This window comes from Sus scrofa, chromosome 9, assembly GCF_054392235.1.
Source record: "Sus scrofa isolate SSC_HxYL_T2T_F1_AM1 chromosome 9, Sscrofa_HxYL_maternal_Yorkshire_Landrace_v2.0, whole genome shotgun sequence".
Taxonomy (NCBI): domain Eukaryota; kingdom Metazoa; phylum Chordata; class Mammalia; order Artiodactyla; family Suidae; genus Sus; species Sus scrofa.
Genome location: NC_139391.1, coordinates 4,880,769 through 4,902,647, shown reverse-complemented (window position 1 = coordinate 4,902,647; position 21,879 = coordinate 4,880,769). Strand labels below are relative to the sequence as shown.

Here is a 21,879-nt window from a genome sequence, read left to right as displayed (position 1 = left end):
GCAGAATCAGTACAGGATGTCAAAATATAAAATGGTTTTGAGGGGTCCTGTGAATGGGGTCCTGGTTTATGAGTGAGGATTTAATAATGTTCCCCATCGAGTACCTACGCGGACTCATTTCCTGAAAAACAATTGACTTGCCTCTATTTTATCCTCTCAAAGTATCCATTAGATCTTTTCAAAGGCCTGGTGAGGCAATGTACAAGAGAAAGTATACAAATTTCCAAAATATAAAGAAAAGGTTCTTGCCTTCACTAATAATCAACACAGCGATATAACTTAAGGAGATAACAAGGTGCTTTCTTCAGTCCAGCATGTTTGGGAATTTAAGAGATTGACAAGTGTAAAATAAAAGCATGCAAATCTTTATACTTCTGCATTTTAAAATTTATTTAACATTTTTAAAAGGAAGCTTGACAGGGCTTAAATATATAAAATGGATATACTTTGGTCTAGCAAATTAACGTGAGCCTTGTCCCCTATAGAAATGTACAAAAAAATACACAAAAGCATGTGTCCCAAGGTAGCATCAGTATTTATATTGAAGTAGAAACAATTTAAATTCAGATAAATAGTTAAAGCATTGCATTACATTCGTATTATGCAGTATTAAGTATCTTTTTAAAACGTGGACATTTTTATACTCTCAGGAGATATGCCTTTGATACATTCTTGAGAGAGAAAAACAGGTGTACAAGGCCACTGTCTGATGTCCTATACTAAATCGCTTTAATTATCTCTTCAGAAAGATAACTCTAGACAGGTTTGTTAGCTCTGGGGAAAAGAATTGGTGTCTTTGCCCCAAAATGACACGAAACAATTCCGTATGTTTTAAGTTTGGACGGTGTGCATGTGCAAATATGTGTTAAATACCTTCAGTCAGTTATTGTTTTATGTCATGAAAATAGCTTAACATTTCTGAAACAGTCAGAATCATCTAAGAACATTTGTATTTACGTGCTTTCATTCCAACTTGCTTTTCATATGTTGAAGAAAGACATGGCTCAGACCACTGGGTTCCAATCGAATGGGGGCTTTTGGTTTCTCTGGTACAGAAGGATGCCCTAAGATGGATCAATACTGAAGATACGCTCTCTTGCTTCTCCAAGATCCCTTGGGGTGAGAATAAACTTAAGCCCTTGGCTGTGATGGTTTGGAACTCCCAGGGCTGTATAAATGTCAGCAGTGCTTTCCAGGCACCTACCAGACCCTTTTGTGGTTTGTAAAGCACCAAACCAGTTCCTTCTCCACACTGAATTGTGCCTTACGTCTGAACCAGATCCATCTGAAAGCGAAAGAGTCCCTCATTGCATGGTGAGGAAAGCGCTTCAGAGATAAGTACTGTCGTGGTCATTGTGAACCTGACAATGTCCATTCAAGAAAATTACTGCACTAACAACCAGCTTTCCAGGGTAAAGGGACCCACAGGAATGGCTCGCGGCAGTGTCCGGATGTGTGAGATTTGGAGATTAAATTGTAGAAGCCTCTGTTTCATAAGCGATGCATTCTAATTTTCTTTTTGTTTTCTTCTAAGAAACAATTATTGTAGTCATGACTAATTAAAGAATATTTGTTGATTTATGTGTATATTCCGTTTACCTAAGTTAGATTTTAGATTTCTAAATTTAGAAACCTGTTTCTTGTTTTGATCGCTTTCTCCTGAGTCCTGAAACCACTGTCTCATGAATATGGTTTGCAAGCATGGATTAGATTTAACTAAATCAGCGTGTTTTGTTTTTAGTCACTGAAGCATGGAAAGCATCAAACGCGTTTGCAGATTTGGAGGGTTTTCCTCACCCTCTCCACCTGACCCCGAAAACAGCAGTTTTTTTTCAAGTTTGAGCTCGTGCCTGTCGGTGATGTTTGCTGTCTTTTTTTTGAGTTCCAAGATGCCCAAATGAGAATTCGTGTTTTAGAGAGATAAACATTCAAAACCAAACTTCAAGCGCCCAGTTTAAAAAAAAAAAAAAAAAAAAAAAGACGACTCTACATAGGCGAAGAACTGTGCTGCTAGTATCTTTAGACTTATTGATGTGTAACCGCAACCCTCCATTAATAATGCTAGGCAGCCACAGTATTTCTGATCCAACTTCTCTTTAAATCCCTGTAATTTTGCAGATATTGTTTTTTTTAACATAGAAAATACATACAGCTTTCCCCAGCTAATGCTTCTTCAGACTTCTTAAATTCCAACTTGCCAGTGAAGCCTTTCTTCATATTCCAGAGTTAATATATATATATAAAGTGATCTAGATATAGATGTAAGTTTGCTTCATACATCTAGATCAGACCTTGATACATTACAGTAACTTTTATATAAATTTTGTTTTCCAATTCTGTCTTATAATAAGCTTTTTTCTGTTTAATATTTCTAAATACCCTTTAAGACGGGTATGATTACATATATTTTTACAACAAGGAATATTTCTTTCCGGAAATATTAAATGACCCTCTGGGTCATATAAAGACAAAAATGACAAAGCCAATTTTTAAACCATAATAATTAAGTTTTTCCATAATGCTGCTTTATTTCTCACACGTTTGACTCTAATGCTTAGAATACAGTATCTGACACAAGAAGGGTTCTCACTAAAAATTACCTAATTGGTGCAACGTAGTATAACATAATAACATAACATAGACAGCATAAGTTCAAAGGGGAAGCAGGGGAAATAGAATTTGCCTTCCAGAAGCTGTTGTGAGGATGGATTTAAAGCTAGGTCCTGTCCTTGACCAAAACAAACAAACAAGCAAAAAACCCAAACAAACAAAATGACAATAAAATAAACAAAGCAGAGCTAGTGACGATGTAGGTGCTTATGTGTAAACATAGGTTATTTTTATAACTAGATGTATTATGTGATTCCAACCTGCCGACACCAGGGGCATTTCTCAGTTAAATCAAGACGACACCTCCCCCCCCGCCCCCGGCTGTGCTCCTGTGCTCCTGGCATTTAGAAGTCCCCATGCTATAGCAGTAACCAGAGCCACAGCGGTGACACCACCAGATCCTTAACCTGCTGATCCACCAGGGAACTCCAAAGTGATAGCTTTTTAAAACCTGTGTAAGAACATGGCTTCTGGTTGGGCTTTGAGGGGAAAAAATACACAAACACACTGAGTATTCATATAGTACTTAGATGTATACAATTTTTTATATACCATTAAGTACTCGGTTGGTTTATACATAGAAATTCAAGTACTAGGATCCAGGAAGTATGTACTGACTTTACCACTGGCAAATGAAGAGGAGATAAGCATCAACTGCTCCTTAATGTTTTCTTCCCAAAATTTTCCTTCCTTTCTTCCTCCCTCCCTCCGTTTCTCTCCTCCCCTTTTCTTTCCCTCGGCATCATCATCTTTTTCTGCTCCTCTTTCTGTCCCTGCTGCTTCTTTCCTTCATCCAACACATGGCTAAGCTACAATTATTGACCAGGGACATTGGTTTGATAAACTGTAATGCACTTTTTTGCAGTGCTTTCAAATATGTGAATAATATGTGAGAGACATTTGATAAGCATACGTGTGTGCATAAGCTCATTCATATATAATGGACTTCATACACTGGTTTTAGTAAAACTTATTTATAGTTTCAATTTGGAATCTGTAACATGCAAGTACTCTGAGGTCTCTTTACAGAAATACGCTCATGTCTCCTACCAGTCAGTGTTTTATTTTGAAATCAACGTGGGATTTTATGTAGTGATGTCCACTATTTACTTATGGATACACTTGTTTTGAACTGAGTACTATCAAAGGTTAGAAACAAATGCTGACCAAGGAACTTTCAGCCAGTGTGCTGTGTGCTTTTGCTCTGCCTCATGCAGTTGATCACGATAGCAATATTTAATAGAGTATCATTATTACAAATGTATTAGAAATATAGCTGGGAGTTACTGATATCAACTTGCCTCAACCACTTGTAAGTCATTCACTTATAAATAATTTATCATAATACATATGATGTTTTTTCAAAAAAAAATCTCATTAGAGAAACAGAGAGGCTTGTAACCTCAAGTATTTGAAGATGAGTTGATGGGGCAGAAATATAATAAAAAAAATTCAAATCTTTATGGATGCATTAAGCAAGAGAAGCTTTAAGAGGTATCAAAGAAGGAAGTTTAATTATATTTGAAAGAATGAACATATGTGTGTGTGGCTGTGTCTCCTTGCTGTACAGTAGAAAATTGACAGAACACTGTAAACCTGCTATGACGGAACAAATTAAAGTAAAAAATTATATTTGAACGTATTAGGGAGTATATTCTACAAGACGTAGTATTAATTTCGATTCCTTTTTAAGACCGAATAGAAATTCTCTAGGTATGTTAGAAAAAGAGAGGATTAAAACCATCCAGTCAGAGGGCTTGTGTCAAGCAAAGTGACAGAGAGTGAGGACGTGTAAGAGCAGCGCTCCAGGCATCTTCAGAGTTGCGGAAACAGGCGTTTCCCTAGTGGCTCAGTGGGTTAGGGATCCTGCACTGTCACTGCTGTGGCGCAGGTTTGATCCCTGTCCTGGAAACTTCTGTACCCTGTGGGCTTGGCTAAGACAAAAAACAAACAAACAAAAGAACAAAAACAGAATTATTGCAATAAAACACAGAACATAGGGAGGCGTTGACTCTGCATGATCAGCTTAGAGAAATATGCAGTGTCCAGAGCATAGAAGTTTTGTGCCTCATGATAAGGACGCCAAAGATGTTAAAGCTTATTTTGTTGTTTGTGGGGAACATATTTAAAGGAGTATAATATGGTCACGATGACATTTTAGAAAGTCACTATGAAAAATGTATGAGCAGTGTATTTATGGGGAAGTCCTTGAGGGAGAGCTTTCAGAGAAGGACTGACTAGAGTCTGTTTTAAAATAATAGTGACTAAATGAAGATTTAACAGTAAGATTTAATAATAACTGCCTGTAGTTAAACAGCACCTAAACACACACATATTATAACACATATATATAATATATAAATATTACATATACACAGTCATTATTTTTAGTCATTTCTCATTTGAACCCGAGGGAACATATACACTGCTCTCCTCATCTTACAAAGAGGGTTGTAAGCACAGAAACAGAGCTTAGCCGAAAACACACGCCTGTTGAGAAAAGGGCCAGCCTTTGAACTCAGTCAGCCTGGCCTTCTGACCCTTTGATTTTCATCACTACAGTAGCAACTGTAAGATTGAGAGTGCCCTGGTGGCCTGGCAGGGAAGGACCTGGCATCGTCACTGCTATGGCTCAGGCCACTGCTGTGGTGCGGGTTTGGTCCCTGGCCCGGGAAATTTTGCATGCCATGGACACAGACAAAAAAAGAAGAAAAAATTCCGAATAAGAAAAACACAAGAAAAAGCTGTCAGTATTGGGAAGGGTTGCACTGACGCTTATGCTCAGGGTTTATATTTGATTTTCCTGTGAAGCTGCGGCGTAGAGGTGTCGGTGGATCCGTTGAACTCATGTTCAGAAAAGGCATCTGGATCGCGTATGAAAATCTGGGCGTTCACGTGGTTTGAGAGTGTTAAAATTGCTCAGAAATTTTATGTGAATCAGAACAGAAGAGAAGCAGCAGAAACATCAGCCAATGAGAAATACGGAAGGCATGGTTTAAATTCCTCAGGAAAAGGATAATTGTAGAGTCGGAGTTCTTTTAAATGGAGAAAAAAATGAAAGAGGCACTGTTGGAAAAAACTGCGTAGAGTTCATTTTTTTCTTCCTGTGTCGTATGTGGACCATTTAGACAGGATCAAATAAGGGGATGTGTGAAGCACAATAGCCTGGTAACCACCTCAGGTAGAATCAGTTTCTGGTGATGGGGACACGGTATTTCACAAACCAGAGTCGCGTGTCCTGTATAAGTGAGTCGAAAGGAAGGGATGAGGAAGCTGCTCTAAAGGGTGTGTTTGAACGGACCACCGTTTGATGAGCTGGAAATCGTGCATAAAGTCATGTGATGAGTGCATCAGGGATGATACGGGGCGTTTTCATCTCCTGAGGAGCTGGTTCCTGTCTGTAGCCAGTCTCTTCCTCCTCCCTGGTCACCTCTGAAATCTCCGATGAGCTGTCACTGACGTTGTCTTTCCTAGACGTTCATATGCGAATGCAGTCACACAGTATTGGGGTTTTGTACATCTTTTTTTCTCAGAGCAGCAGCGACCCATTCATGCTGTTGCTTCCATCAGTCGTGGTTTCCTTCTTAACTTAAAGTATACGAGTCTTCACAGTTTTGTTATTCGTTCGGTATTGGATTATATTTGGTTTCTTTTCTTTTTTGGCCGTCATGCGTAAAGCTGCTTTGACTGACTGTGTACAAGTCTATGTGTGGACGTGTTTTTATTTCTCTTGCGCAAATTCTTAGAAGTTATACCGCTGGTGGGTAACGGTAACTGTCTGGGGGGGGGTGTATGTGTGTGATTTATATGAAGCCACCAAACAGATGTCAAAGAGTCTGTGCCACGTGCATCCCATCCGAATTCCAGCTGTTCCCCGTCCTCACCGACATGTGGTGTTTTCAGTCCTTTTAAGCCATTTCTAGTGCTTTCTTGTACGTCTCATTTACGTTTTCCGAGTAAGGAATGGTGCTGAGCATCTCGTCATGGGCTTACCTGCCATCCGCATATCAAGAGGAGTAATTATGAAGTTATGAATATAAGCTCAACTTTCTGTTTCCCACAGCTCACTTTTACAACTGCGTATCCGCAGTCTTTCTACTTCTCACTTGGTTTTCAAGCCTCCTGACGTGAGATTTCTCCTTTAGAGAGCAGAAAACGGCTTGGATTGCAGTCTTCCCTACATGGTGTCATGTTGGCTTTCAATCACTCTGCTTCTAATTGGCCCACCTTCTCCTTGCTTGGCATTCCTGGTCTGGAGGCTGCCCACATCTGGATCTCCATTCCCTTCTGTCTCCTGTACACCCTGGCCCTGGCAGGCAATGCCCTTCTGCTCATCCTGGTTAGAGCGGAGCAGAACCTCCATGTGCCTCAGTTCTATTTTTTGGCCGTGCTCGCCCTCACTGACCTAGGCCTTTCGTTGTCGACGCTGCCCAGTGTCTTGGCCATCTTCTGGTTTGACGTCCGCCGCATTGGCCTGGATGCCTGCTTAAGCCAAATGTTCTTCATTCACACCCTCTCCTCCGTGGAATCTGGAGTCCTGGTGGCCATGGCTTTTGACCGCTTGGTAGCCGTCTGTGCTCCGCTGAACTACACCAGGATCCTAACCCGCCACACTGTGGCCTGGCTTAGCGGAGCTGCTCTCATCCGAGGTGCCACTCTGCTGGCCCCTCTGCCTTTTGTCCTTAGGGCCTTTCCTTTCTGTGGGGCCACTGGTCTCTCCCACTCTTACTGCTACTACCCGGATGTACTGAACCTGGCCTGTGGGGATGTCTCTGTCAGCAGTGCCTATGGATTGGCGTTTGTACTCTGCACATTTGCTGTGGATGCTGTCTTTATTCTTGCTTCGTACGTGAAGATCTTGGGCACGCTTCTGAAGCTGGGGCCTCCAGGCCGAACCTGGAAGGCACTGCATACCTGTGCGTGTCACCTGTGCACAGTGTGTGTGTTCTACCTGCCCCTCCTCAGCTTGGCCGTGCTGCACTGGTACACCCACCACACGTCTCCAGTCCTCTACTCCACCATGAGCGACGCCTACCTGCTCGTGACACCGCTGCTCAACCCTCTTGTCTACAGTCTCAAATCCCAGCAGATCCAGGCTGCGCTGCGCAAGCGATTTGGGGTGCAACGTGTCGTTGCTGGAGAATGAGATTTTCTCTGTTAGCAGAACAGATAACCGATTGAAAAACGCAGTTCAGGATCGTCTATGTGCCAAAAAATGTGTGAGGCCCCGTGAGTTACAATATAAAAAATACTCAGGTCTTCCCCCAAGAAGTTCCTAATCTAACGACAAAGGGAGAGAGAAGCAGCAGACAAGTAAGTGACCGTAGCTGCGACCATGATAATTGTTCAGCGGTGGTTAAGGAGACACGGCCGTCGAAACCCAAGGTCAGTGTTCTCGTGTGTAAATTGGATGAAGTCCCCTCGTCCCGCTGCTGGACTGCGTCTGGTCTGTGCTGTGAAAGATCCATGCGGGGCTGATGGCGTGGGGACGACGGGCTGTCACCAGATTCTTAACTGCCTCCGTTGTTTCAGTTAAGGCATTATAAACTGTGTAATTGATGCTAAATTTATGACTCTGTGTTTCATATTTCTGACTATTTCTTACTGTTGGAATACTGGTTCCTATCTGATTATGCTGGTTTTTAACAAGAAATAAAGGAGCCGTCTGAAAAGAAATAGGATATAAGAATCTGAGAAACGAATATTCCTACTCATCTTGCTACCATTGCTTTTACCATTCCAACTGAGAAGAGATAGGTTATATCTGGATTTCTGGAACAAGCCTGCATGTCCTTTCCCTAACTTTCCAAGCGCAAAAAGGAATTCGTTTATTCTCTTCAGGGGTCCACTCTTGGAGTTAGACTCGTAAACAAATGACTACTTGTCCTGCTGGGTCAGCACAGGAGACCCCAGTGAAAGGGAGCCTTAAATGCCGAGAACAATGCACAGACGTGTGGTAGCTTTAGCGAGAATTTCGTACTACGTTAAGAAAGTTCTCATGAATTCCTAAACGCTAGCTCAAGTAACCAATCTGAAGATATTTAGCATACTTAATAGGCATCGGCGTCATCCAGAAGGCATAACTATAAGTTCGTATCGTTTGCATTCCCCTACTGGAATCATGGAAAGCAGCAGACCATGTAACCAAAAGTAATTAGTGGAGTTCCTGTCGTGGCGCAGTGGTTAACGAATCCGACTAGGAACCATGAGGTTGCGGGTTCGGTCCCTGCCCTTGCTCAGTGGGTTAACGATCCGGCGTTGCCGTGAGCTGTGGTGTAGGTTGCAGACGCGGCTCGGCTCCCGCGTTGCTGTGGCTCTGGCGTAGGCCGGTGGCTACAGCTCTGATTCAACCCCTAGCCTGGGAACCTCCATATGCCGCGGGAGTGGCCCAAGAAATAGCAACAACAACAACAACAACAAAAAGACAAAAAAAAAAAAAAAAGTAATTAGTGAATTGAGGACTTAGTTTGCATTGCTATTTGAATTCAGAGGAAAGTAAGCCAGCGAAGGCCGGCTTTATTAGGAACTTCTGCCTGTAAGACTGAAAAGGTCATGAAAAAAAAGACTGTGAAAGTTTAAAATCGATCTCAAAGACATTGACTTAGCTATCCTCTGTAAGGTATTATCAGAATAGAAGGAGTTTTATAAAAGAAAATATATATATATATATGGTCTTTGCTTACTGATAGCTCCTTGAGAAATACAATGAATGACCTCACGATATAAAATTCTGTCTTAGTGGAGAATGCGATTCTGATTCTTAAAATGTTTCTCTACCTTTTAAGGCCCAAATTACTACTTTAATTGAGTCTGTCCAGTCAAAAGCTCTTAACTCTGACACCTTAAGCACGACTGTAGGGAAGTGGAGTCCATTTCTCAGTGGTGGTTCTATTGTTTGAGGAAAGGAGACGCGTTTCCTTTGAGCACCTCCTTAGCTCACTCTGTCGCCTGGTTGAGACCAGTAATGTCAACATTCTAATAAATCCTTCCCTGGATCCTTTAGCTGGAGACCTGAGCCTGAAGAAAACGTTCCCCTTCGCGTGTTCTCCTAGAGCTGGGGCGAAGGAGTCTCCTTTCTCTGTGGAGCACGGCAAGGACCCCACCCCTCGTCTCATCACCTCCTCTAGTTCCGTGGGAGTTGGAGCCACGTTAGGAAAAAGTGGGCACGAAACAAGATCAACACAGAGAAGAGTAGTTGCTTCAGGAAGAAAAAGGACCATGGCAGCCCTGCTTGCTGAAGCTTGGGTTCCTGAGATCCTTCCGTTGAATCTGTGGCCTGTTGTTTTGGTTTCCATTACATTTCTTATAAATTAAATAATGAAGCCACTTAATGGCATGTTTTACTCGGAAGTAGAACGGACCCTTTATTTACGTGCATTAAGTATCCCAGACTTATTCCTGTCTTTTCATCTACACCAGGTAGTAATTACCAAAATGATGGCACTTTGTCGATTCATCTGACCGCTAATGTGCGGCATATTGAAGATGCAAAAATGGGTGTGGGCTGAGTGACATGAGGAGGCGCATAGGGACGAGTAAGGAACACAGGACAGAGGTGATATATGACCATTATCTCAGCAAAGTTTCATCAATTAATGCACACACAGCTTGATGTAAAAATGAATGGAGGGGTTCCCGTTGTCACACCACAGAAGTGAATCTGACTAGTATCCATGAGGATGCAGGTTCGATCCCTGGCCTTGCTCAGTGGGTTAAGGATCCGGCGTTGCCTTGAGCTGTGGTGTAGGCTGCAGGTGGGGCTCAGATCCCGCGTTGCTGTGGCTGTGGCCTAGGCCAGCAGCTGTACCTCTGATTCGACCCCTAGCAGGGGAACCTCCTTATGCTGCATTGTGGCCCAAAAAGCCAAAATAAATAAATAAATAAATAAATAAATAAATAAATAAATAAATGGAATAATAATGTATGACTTGGCTACTTTTGAAACACCATTAGCATATATAAATAATTTGATGCCTTTCCTTGATCTGCAGGGACAATATTGAGCAGATAAATTTGATGTATGATATTTATAGAACCTAGTCTGAACCCTTGTAAACGTTTACAAATACACGATTTTATATTTAAAAATATAAAACCTTTATTAAAAGGGAACTCTTCATATGCCTTTGAACTGAAGAACAACCACATTATTCTCTGGTCACCTTTGCTGTTACTGTCTGATTAACAAAGAATTTCTTCTTTCATATGTGTCTTTACATCCTGGCTTGGCCCTTGTCCCCTGTCATATGTCTGGATGGTAATGTATTGGTTAATATTTATCGAGCGTATACCAGACATTTTGTAAATGTCTTCGATGAGTTATGGGTAACATAACACATTTCTTCTTGCAATGTCCTTAGAAAGTAGATACCATTATTACTCCTTTTCACAGATGGGAAGATTGAGGCACATTGAGTCATTACAATCCCTGGATACATAGCAAATAAATTACAGAGTCCTGCTTTTAGTTTAATCCATACATGCTTATCATCAAATAAATGTGAAATCCAATTTGATATAACTTGAGAAATTAAATATGCATTACATAGAGGGCAAAGTTTAGGTACAGTGCTTTGTTATATTTTTGCTTTAATCTCACAGTATTTCTGTGTCAGAGGAAGTTTAGGTTATGGTGGTTTCAGAGAAAGAATCATTAAATAAAAACAAATTTAAATAAGGGATGTAAAAACAAAACTTCTTTTCTCTTGTTTGGAATATTTCTCTATCTCAATATCTCAAACTCATCAAAGACAATAAACATCTGTGTAATAATATAAATAACTTATTTTCAAATTTGTTTTCCTGAATCATAGGTGATTTGCAGTGTTGTGTTAATATCTGCTATACAGAAGAATGCTCCAGACATATATGAACATGTGTGTGCACACATATGCACACACACACACACACACACACACACACACATCCTTCTTTATATTCTTCTCCATTGTGGTTTATCACACGGTGTGGAATACAGTCCCCTGCTCTGCAGTAGGACCTTGTGGCTCATCCATTCCGTGCGTAACAGTTCGCATCTGCTGATCCCAAGCTCCCAATCCAGCCTCCCACTCCCTCCCGCTTGGCAACCACAGGTCTGTTCTCTCCGTGAGTCTGTTTCTGCTTTGTAGATAAATGTATTTGTGTCATATTTTAGATTCCATATGTAAGTGATAGCCTATGGTGTTTGTCTTTCTCTTTCCGACTTCACTTAGTATGGTCATCTCTGTGTCCATCCATGCTACTGCAATGGCATTGTTTCCTCTTTTCATGGCTGAGTAATATTCCTGTTTGTGTTCATGTGTGTGTATCACACATCTTGTTAATCTGTTCATCTGTTGACAGACATTTAGGTTGTTTCCGTGTCTTGGCTGTTACGCTGCTATGAACATAGGGGTGTTTTGTGTCTTTTTTCAGTGTAGTTTTGTTCAGATAAATGTATTACTTTTAACCAACTTTGAGTCATATAGCTAAATATGAGGGGTTCTCATATAGAAAATATTTGTGGAGCTATTTGGATTGAAACGAGGCTCATAGGTAAGTGATGTGAACTCTGGAGATGAGAAACAAAAGTGAAAGTGGGAGAACCTTTAGAAATATATTTCCTGATCTAAATTTACAACGAAAAGCGGAATCTCATATTTCCATAAGGATTGTAGTAAAACCATCCTCAGCTGTCCCAAAAGGAGTAGTTCAACACCCAGAAAATAATCTCTTCCTCCTTCTTTTTTCAATATTCTTGGTGTGTCACTGGGTGTGGGATCTGTTCCATGCAGTGTAAAACACTTCATCACGCCTGAACGGCTTGCCTGGTATTTCACATATAAAAAACAATAAATTACACCTGAAAACGTTCTACCTTTGAATGATTGTATTCTTTGGAGAAGCTCTTTTTTTTACTTCATTGCTCTAGTTTTTTTTATTAATACAAATGCTGTCTAAGAAGAGCATGAGATTTGACCGAGGCAAACCTGCATTTAATTTTTAGCTGGATTTCTTACTATAAGTGCGGGTGAAGCTTCAAGACTCTAGTGTCAGTGGAAAAGTAAGAATACCAGAAATCATCGTGGTTTCAAAAGAACTGGCACATCAGAAACGAGTTTTAAACTTGAGACGTTCTGTGGCAGCTCATATGAAAGGCTAATTTCCCCCATGCAGGTCTCCCTTCCTATATGAAATAGTTATCAAGGATGCAGGGTTGTATGTTGCTTTATGTGCCTATGTTTGACTCAGATTTAATTTTAAAAAAAGGTCTTGGGGATAATTTATGATAAATTGCTCTATCTTTCCACCTCCATGGATTTTGTGCTAATTTTCAGGAGATAATAAATTCTTAAGAAGTGTGTTCCCTCAACAGCAAAACAAACAAACAAAACAGACCCTACAGCTCTCACAAAAATTCATGTGTTTAACAAGTGGAAACCTCAACAACACACTGTATTTCTGTGACGTGTTTGCGTCTCTCAGAGCCGTCTCAGCTTGGGTTGCTGCACCGCTAGGGCCACTGTTAATTCCCCAGGCCTGTCTAAGAAGTACCCTCTTCCCGTAAGTCTGTTGATCCAGTCAATGGGTCTTAATAAAAGAATCAAGGGCCCAGAAGGCCACAGATAGTCTTCTGGATTCCCCGCTCCTCTTGGGATTTAGTTCTCCTGGGACAGGGAAAAACTGAAGAACCAGCCTCGGAGGCAGCACCAGGGACCTCGGTCAAGGGCAGACAGCCTCGCTTGCGGGACGTCTGTGGGTCTGCAGCTGCGGAACAGAGGAGCTAGTGAGCACCTGGCCTTCCGTGTGGGACGGCGTGAGGGGCTGTTGAGTTCTGCAAGGGTCCGGGGAGTCCCAGATGGCAGAGCAGGTCCCCTCTGGTCCAGGGACAGGGACTTCGTGATTACGTTCCTGCAATATATGCCCATGTTACAGCACCTGCCCCGGGCCATGACTTAAGCAGATGCAAGGCTGGGGATGGAGGCACGTCCCGTGCCTGTGAAACAGTGTTTGTTATCAACAGGATAACAGGTTAATGAACGGTCCGTTGAAGGGTCATTTATGTTCTACTTCACAGGTTTCTGTGTGGTTTTCTTTATCCACTTTCAGCTTGCCAGTTAAAATTCTCTTTGGAACAATTTAGCGCAGAAGGGGTTTGCCTCCTGTCATCCAGAAGAGAAAAGAAGTTGAGACACAAGGCTAGGTGTAGTGAGCGTGGAAGCCAGTTTCATGGGATGGTGAGAGCTAGCATCTCAGGAGACTCTGATGATAGTTTTCGTTTATATCAAGGGGTTTGGGGAGCAGTGTGCTTGTCTATCTCGTTGAAACAGGATAGAATTGGGGGGATTAAAGAAAATGGAAATGATAAAATATGAATCACAAGCTAAGGGCAGACAGAGATACAAACAATTGGGGAGAAGGGGGGAAAAAAATTCAAAGGAGAGCATTTAGTGCCGTTTCCTGCTTGGTAAGTAACAAACCCACGAGCCCTGTTGGATCGCACGTGTCTGACAGGGCTCTGATTATCTCCGAGCGTGATGGGCTTTTCAGATCAGCTGGCTCACTGCGGCGTCTCCTGCACACAGTGGGTGTGTGTGATCCCACGGCTGTGCGTGATGCTTTGATGGAGGTAAGCAGTGCGTATGAGGGAGAAAGGGAAGTGACGGGAAGTATAATAGAAACTCTTGGGATTCTGGATGTTTCTTAGAACACAGCTGGACGGCTGACGGTGGGAAAGGAAGCCCCGTTGTGGACTTTGAGGACCGTGCCATCTCTGCTTGTTTTATGAACGTGGTTGAGTTGATACCTAAGCTGGTTTTCAGAATCGGCTCACTTCTGTGTCTCTGTGGACTGTGTTTTGATGTATTCGTTGACATGCATTTAAAATGTGGAATGTTCAGTACCTCTGCAAGGAACGGGAATGGCAGAGGCACAGGAAACAGAGATTTAAATGGGGAATCTTGAGTGCAGACCTGTAGTGAGAGAGGAAGCTGCCAGTATCTCTTCCGCTTCAGTCACTCTTTCCCTTCTGTTCAGCACCTGTCTTCCTGAGGGTCGCTTCCCACTGCTCTTCTCCGCTGTGACGCATCCAGCACTTTCCCTCTGGGATCAGACACCGTCCTCACGAACTTCCCCAAGTTGTAGGAGATGCTAACGAAGGCCTGACATTTTCACTGGACGTCCTACTCTCGACGCAGCAACTTGGAAGTAGAACCGAATAAAAAGTAATAATAAGAAGAACAACACTGCACATAGTAATAATAATAACGGTAGCACTGGAAACAGGCCGCGGGCTGTGAACACTTAGCAGGAAAACCGGAATATAATGGCATCAAGGAAATCAAAGACCTAAGTTTAGAGAAGGAATTGCTCACAAATGGGGATTGAAGCAGTGTCTTAGAAGCATGGAGTGTTCGAGCAAGACCAGCTGAGTTTGAACCTCTGCTTGGTTAGACACTAGCTGTGACCCTGGACAAGCTCTGCAGCCTGCTTATGCCGTAGATTCCTAACGTGTGAACAGAGACCCTTCCAGCAGCCGTTTGGTTGGGTCATTATTATTAGAAGTAAACGGTATTTTGTGAGCATCAGATTACATAATGTAGTTGACACAGGATATGAACTCAAAGATTAGTTTAACAGTATAAATAAAACGGGGGCTCGGTGGTGGTCTTTGTATTAAAAAGCCGGCGTGATTGAAGGCGACTGCTGTGATCACACAGACTGTGGGTTAAGACACAACTAAGGGAGGGACTTAATGCCCAGAGCTCCTCTCTTTTTCATTCTATCTTTTTTCCATCCAGCAAAATGACTTAAATTACAACCGAACTGAAATATACAGCCTGATTTTTTTTGTTTTTTCATTGGGAGGGCTTTGAGCCCCAGGTGCATTTTTGTAGATTTTGTATCTCGAAGAGAAGGTAAGTGTGAGCTAATTTCACTCCAGCCTAGAATGGACAGAGAGTTCAGAGGGAGGAAACGCCTGTGCCAAGGTCCCTGCAGGCTGGTGGCGTAGCTGAGGCTGCTGCTCAGGTAGAGCCTCGTGCCTGGTCCAGGTCTCTTCCTAGGGCACCGAGCAGGTCAGAGTCGTTCGGCCAGATTTACTTCCTCAGTAGTGCCATCGACACTTCCTACAGGAATGCTTCCAGAATAATTGCGCTAACTTCCTCTGAGTCCTGCACCTCCTGTTTTATCTTTTTATATTGGTTAGTGGTATCACTATTTATTCCAGACATGATGTCTGAAAATATTTTATCTTTCATTTATTCCTCATATAAGCTATCTCCTGGAAGTCTCTATTCATTGTTTGTTGTTGTTGTTGTTGTTGTTTAAACACCCTTCTTCTCTACGCCCTGTTTTACTGTCAAGGCCACATTCCTAGTTGCTTTGGCCCATTGCAAAAGCTTCTTAGAGCAATTCCAGATAGCTATGTTCCTTCATTTCAATCAGTTTTGCTGCATTTTAAACCACATCTACTTAACAAAAAATGTATTATACTAGCCTAAAGAAATAGCCATCATGGGAATTAGGTGTATTGGTAAAGAATATTACAAAATATGTAATCAGGCATTGTATCGGTGTGCTATTGGGAAATAGCAGGGAAAAATAGTAAACGTACTGTCCACCATCACAGACTTCCCTGAAAAGATAAGTCTTAAATTTTGATCATATTGACGTCTTCTTAAAACATTGGTAAAATGTTATAGGCTCCGTAAATACTGTTGAATAATAAATCAGTTCTTCATATAGCAAATTAACCCCAAAGTCTCTAACGTCTAAAGCTCTTTTTTACATTGGCTTTTACTGAAGTGGAGGTGACGTATAGTGTTGTATTTCAGGTGTACAGCTAAGTGAATTAGTCTTCAAGGCACCATCTACTTGCTCGGTCCTGTCTCTCGCGTCTCTAAGCCCTCAATACGCTAGATGACTTGCATTTTACAGTGATTTACTTCTTTATTTTAGCTTTTGGCCTTTCTTGCTTGTTCTTTCCAAAGTTAGCCTCTTGAAAGCATAGCATTTTTTGAAAGATAGCTCTAATGGCCACACGTCCACGGATCTTCGCACTGTCCCTCGGTTCAGTGTCACGCATCGTCTGTGTTACACACGTGGGATCGAGTGTCTGCCATCACTTCATCCGGATCTGCTCTGAGGGTTGGTTGGTTGTGTCCCTGTTTCATGATCCTCCCAAGAGTAGGAGACCCTTGAAATAGCGGGTATTTATAGTTTATATTTGGTTCCTTCTTTATCATAGTGTTATCAACAGCGTGACCTTAAAGAAATGTTAACCAGCTGATTGAATTCTTGCGTGTTTAATTCTTGAGTGTTTCAAACTCATTTTTTGTTACTTTGTTATCTATGAGCTGCCTTTCTCTCTTCTCTGGAAATAATATTCAAATTGGAGCAAAAAATGAAGGAAAAAAGGGAAGGGGCGCATAATTGAACACAAGCTGGAAGGAATAAATGAAAAGAGAAAAAAGGAGCAATGCAGGCCAGAGGGAGTAGGAGGAAGGGTGTCTTGGGTGGGGACGATGAGTGGGCACCGCCGGCCGCGTCAGCCATGTTTTGTGAGTCCTTGCTTTGCAGGGCATTTGTTTAACCGAAGCACGTGCATCCTGGGACCATGCAAAGAGAGAACATGGTTTGGACATGCGCAGTATCAGGTTGGTCATGCGGTCTGCAGAGTAGGGACTGCCTGGACTCCTGTTTCTCTTTCTAAGTCCTTTTCATTTGATGATGAACGTTTTCATATTAAGTCAGAGGCATCATGGGTGCTACTGATTTAGCGGTATCCAAAAAAGCGGTATCCCCAAAAAGCCACCCAGTCTTCTGAACACTTTGTTTCGGGAGCTCCAGGAAAGAGTGTTGTTAGTCACCAGAAAGGACCCGTCGGACGAAAAGTGTAAGAGGTGTGAGATCATGAAAAGTTTTCTCGTGTGATGCTGTCAGGACGGGTGGTGCATTGACCGGGGTGCTGGACCAAAGCCCAGACCCACTGAGTGTTTGCTGCTGTTACTGTTTTAGCATTATCGTTACCTGAAGCAGGAACTCTAACAGTCGTGGTAACATTCATGTCAGTAAAGCCTGTGTGGCTCGTCACCTTTGAAGCGTTGCTGGTTACTCTGCTTTCTTAAGGCACCACTGCGATGCCAAGGGTCACACTCCATCCGATGAAATAACCCTCTCTCTCTCTCTCCTTTTCTGTCTCCCTCTCCCTCTCCCTCCCTGTCTTCCCCCTCCCCAGGGCTCAGTATCAGAGGACCAAGTAAAGGATGACAGCCTCTTCCAACGACACCAGCCTTAGAGACATCTGGTATACCATGACTGGGCTCCCGGGACTGGAAGAGGCACACACCTGGATCTCTATCCCCATCTGTTCCATGTACATAGTTGCTGTCGTAGGCAACACCCTCCTGTTATTCCTGGTCTCCACTGAGCGCCGTCTTCATGAACCCATGTACCTTTTCCTCTCCATGTTGGCTCTGGCAGATATCTTTCTCTCCACAACCACCACACCAAAGATGCTAGCTATCTTCTGGTTCCAAGACGGGGGTATTTCTTTTGGTAGCTGTGTGTGCCAGATGTTTTTCCTCCACTTCATCTTTGTGGCAGAATCTGCCATCCTGCTGGCCATGGCGTTTGACCGCTATGTAGCCATCTGTCATCCACTAAGATATGCTGCCATTCTAACACCCTCAGTCATTGGAAAAGTAGGCATTGCTATTGTAACTAGGAGCTTCCTCATCTGCTTCCCCTTGGTTTTTCTGGTTTATCGGCTTACTTACTGTGGGAGAAGGGTTATTCGTCACTCATATTGTGAACACATGGGCATTGCCAGGCTCGCCTGTGACAGCATCAAAGTCAACATCTACTATGGGGTGATTGCGGCTCTGTTTTCCGTATGCCTGGATGTGGTGCTTATCATCATCTCGTATGCCCTCATCCTCCGTGCCGTGTTTAGAATTCCTTCGCAAGATGCCCGCCTCAAGGCTCTGAGTACTTGTGGCTCTCATGTGTGTGTTATCCTACTGTTCTACACCCCGGCCTTTCTTTCAGTCCTCGCTCACCGATTTGGGGGCCACAGTATTCCACTTCATGTACATATCCTCCTTGCCAACCTTTATGTGGTGATACCACCCGCTCTCAACCCCGTCATTTATGGAGCTAAGACCAAGCAAATTCAGGAGAAATTGACCCGTGTCTTCTCTTTGACCAATAAATGTTGCTGATGTAGACTAAACGGCTTAGTTCTTCACTTTTGTATACAACTCCACTAATTGAAGAAAACCTAAAATGTCACTGGGCATCTTATATCATGCTAGCATTAAGAGATCAGTAACAGTAAAATTTGGGTAAATGAGATCATGTTGATAAATGTAGCAATAAAACATAGTTTGCACATGTGCAGTGTTACATTGGGGTTGGGAATTGATTTAAATGTGGTACAGTGGGAAAAGCTTAACTTATGCCAAAAACGTATTAACCTTTTTTAATAAGTGGAAGTTACAAAAATTGGAATGGAGTAGTTGAAACCAGTCAGCCATTTATAACATAAAATGCTTTGCCTTTTGAAAATTGTTTGTTTTTCTTTTCTTTCACTAGAGTCCTACCGTCATTAAGTGCTTCTGTTAGTGGGCACCAGCTAGAAGAAGGACAGAGAGGAAGGAGGTAGGGGTGGGGAGGTTTCTTTTAGACGGAAAAGAGGAGGAGTGAACCTCCCTCCGCGTGAGATGGGGAAGAGAAATACCGACGAGGAGGAGACCTGGAGGATCTCATCTTCAAGACCTCAGCGTCAGGCGCACACTCTCTGGCGCTCATGCCAAGTGTCAGGGCACAGGAGATAGAAACCCAGTGTGTTCTGACGGGGAAGCTAAAAGCAGAAGAATGTTAGCAGCCTGTCTCCTGCTTAAAATCTCCCGAGAGAGATTTCCTTGCAAGCTACGTCATGCCATCATCAGAGAGCAGCTTTAGCGTAAAAATGATCATGTGACATATTTAGTGAGAAAACCGGTTTCCTTCTTTTTTACAGCGTTGTGGGGAACACAGCAATCCTGGTGAATGTTGACTAGTGAAGTGGCCAAGGGAATTCCTTTGGGTAGGAAAAAAGTTATTCTGTAGCCAAAGAGCACAATAAAACAACCATCAGAGTTAGGGAAGTAAGAGAAAATGGGTCAGCTGTCAGGGCTTGTGGACTAAGAGCCATCATTGTGGATGGGACACTAGGTAGACACGAGAGAAAAATCAGTCAAAATGGAGCAGAGAGTACAGGAAGGAGGAGGCATCTCTTTCAGAGTGAGAAGGTAAGATAAGTGTCATCCACTTAAGAGTTTGCTGAGTATTACAGGCTTAGACCAGAGATGCATCCAGTTCTTGAATCAAGGGCCATGCCAGCTTCCCCTTTAATGAAGGTAGCAGGGGACTTGGATGGGTGTGCAAGAGTTGGGGGAGGGAGTGGCAGAAATTGCCTAACAGAGAATGTCAGTTTCCAATTGATAGGAAAAAAAAGTCATAAATAGATTAGGTCATATTATAGCAAATACACCTTTAAAACTCAAAAACTTTAATTGACTGTTTAAGTGGGAGATTAGAATTTTAGAAAACCCCAGTCCATTTTTCAGTTGATTTTTTTTTTTTTTTTTTTTTGCTGTTGAGTTGTATGAGTTCTTTGTATATTTTGGAGATAAAGTCCTAGTTGGTTGTATCGTTTGAAATTATTTTCTCCCGTTCTGTAGATTGTCTTTTATTTATGGTTTCCTTTTCTGGGCAAAAGCTTTTAAGTTTGATTAGGTCCCATTTGTTTGTTTGTTTATATTGCTTTGGAAGTCTGACGAAAGAAAACGTTTGTGTGGTTGATGTCAGAGAATGTCTCGCCTATGTTCTAGGAGTTTTATGGTGTCTTGTCTTATGCTTAAGTCTTTAAGCCATTTGGAGTTTATTTTGTGCGTGGTGTGAGGGTGTTTTCCAGTTTCATTGATTTACATGCAACTGCCCAGTTTTCCCAGCACCACCTGCTGAAGAGACTGTCTTCTCCCCATTTTATATTCTTGCCTCCTTTGTTGAAGATTAATTGACCATAGGTGTCGGGGTTTATTTCTGAGTTCCTACTCGGTTCCATTGGTCTGTGTGTCTGTTTTTGTGCCAGTATCACACTGTCGTGATTATTGTAGCTTTGTAATATTGTCTGAGGTCTGGGAGAGTTATCCCTCTTGCTTGGTTTTTGTTCCTCAGGATTTGTTTGGCAATTCTGGCTCTTTTATGATTCCATATAAATTTTAGGATTGTTTGCCCTAGTTTTGAGAAAAATGTCATGGGTATTTTGATAGGGATTGCATTGAATCTGCAGATTGTTTTGGGTAGTAAGGCCATTTTAATGATATTAATTCTTTCAATCCGGGAGCATGGGATAGCTTTCCATTTCTTTGAATCCTCTTTAATTTCCTTGATCAATGTTTTATAATGCTTAGCATATAAGTCTTTCACCTTCTTGGTCAAGTTTATTCCTAGGTATTTGATTTTGGGGGGTGTAATTTTTAAAAGGTATTGTAGTTCTTTATTCCTTTTTCTAAAATTTCATTGTTCCAGATACAGAAATGCAACTGATTTCTGAACGTTAATCTTATATCCTGCTACTTTGTTGAATTCATCCATCAGTTCAAGAAGTGTTTGTGTGGAGTCCTTAGGGTTTTCTATATTAGTGTCATGTCATCTGCATAGAGTGTCAAAGACCTGAATAGACATTTCTCCAAAGAAGACATATGAATGGCCAACAGGCACATGAAAAAATGCTCACCATCACTAATTATCAGAGAAATGCAAATTAAAACTACAGTGAGGTACCACCTCACACGTGTAAGAATGGCCATCATTAGTAAGTCAACAAATAACAAATGCTGGTGAGGGTGTGGAGAAAAGGGAACCTCCTGCACTGTTGGTGGGAATGTAAATTGACACAACCACTATGGAAAACAGGATGGAGGTGCCTCAGAAAAGTAAATATAGAACCCACATACCAGCTAGCAATCCCACTCCAGGGCATATATCCGGACAAAACTTTCATTCAAAAAGATCCATGCACCCGTATATTCACTGCAGCACTATTCACAATAGCCAAGACATGGAAACAACCCAAATGTCCATTGAGAGATGAATGGGTTAAGAAGAAGCCGTGGTGCATATACACAGTGGAATACTACTCAGCTATAAAAATGACCAAGATAATGCCATTTGCAGCAACAATGATGGAACTAGAGATTCTCATACTGAGTGAAGTAAGTCAGAAAGAGAAAGACAAATACC

General features: G+C 42.1%; 2 protein-coding genes across 2 annotated transcripts; both read left to right on the top strand.

Moving 5' to 3' along the window:
- The first annotated feature begins 6,799 nt into the window (after positions 1-6,799).
- On the top strand, positions 6,800-7,756 carry LOC100514417 (olfactory receptor 51G2-like). The gene has a single exon (XM_003129508.3). It carries the CDS (start codon positions 6,800-6,802, stop codon positions 7,754-7,756), a length of 957 nt encoding a protein of 318 aa, XP_003129556.3.
- A 10,099-nt stretch (positions 7,757-17,855) lies between these two features.
- On the top strand, positions 17,856-18,812 carry LOC100518320 (olfactory receptor 52Z1P-like). The gene has a single exon (XM_013998989.3). The coding sequence runs from the start codon at positions 17,856-17,858 to the stop codon at positions 18,810-18,812; it is 957 nt and encodes a 318-aa protein (XP_013854443.3).
- Positions 18,813-21,879: the final 3,067 nt, after the last annotated feature.

Coding starts and splice junctions, on each gene's coding strand:
- LOC100514417 (XM_003129508.3), top strand. CDS start 6,800: ATGTTGGCTTTCAATCACTCTGCTTCTAATTGGCCCACCTTCTCCTTG.
- LOC100518320 (XM_013998989.3), top strand. CDS start 17,856: ATGACAGCCTCTTCCAACGACACCAGCCTTAGAGACATCTGGTATACC.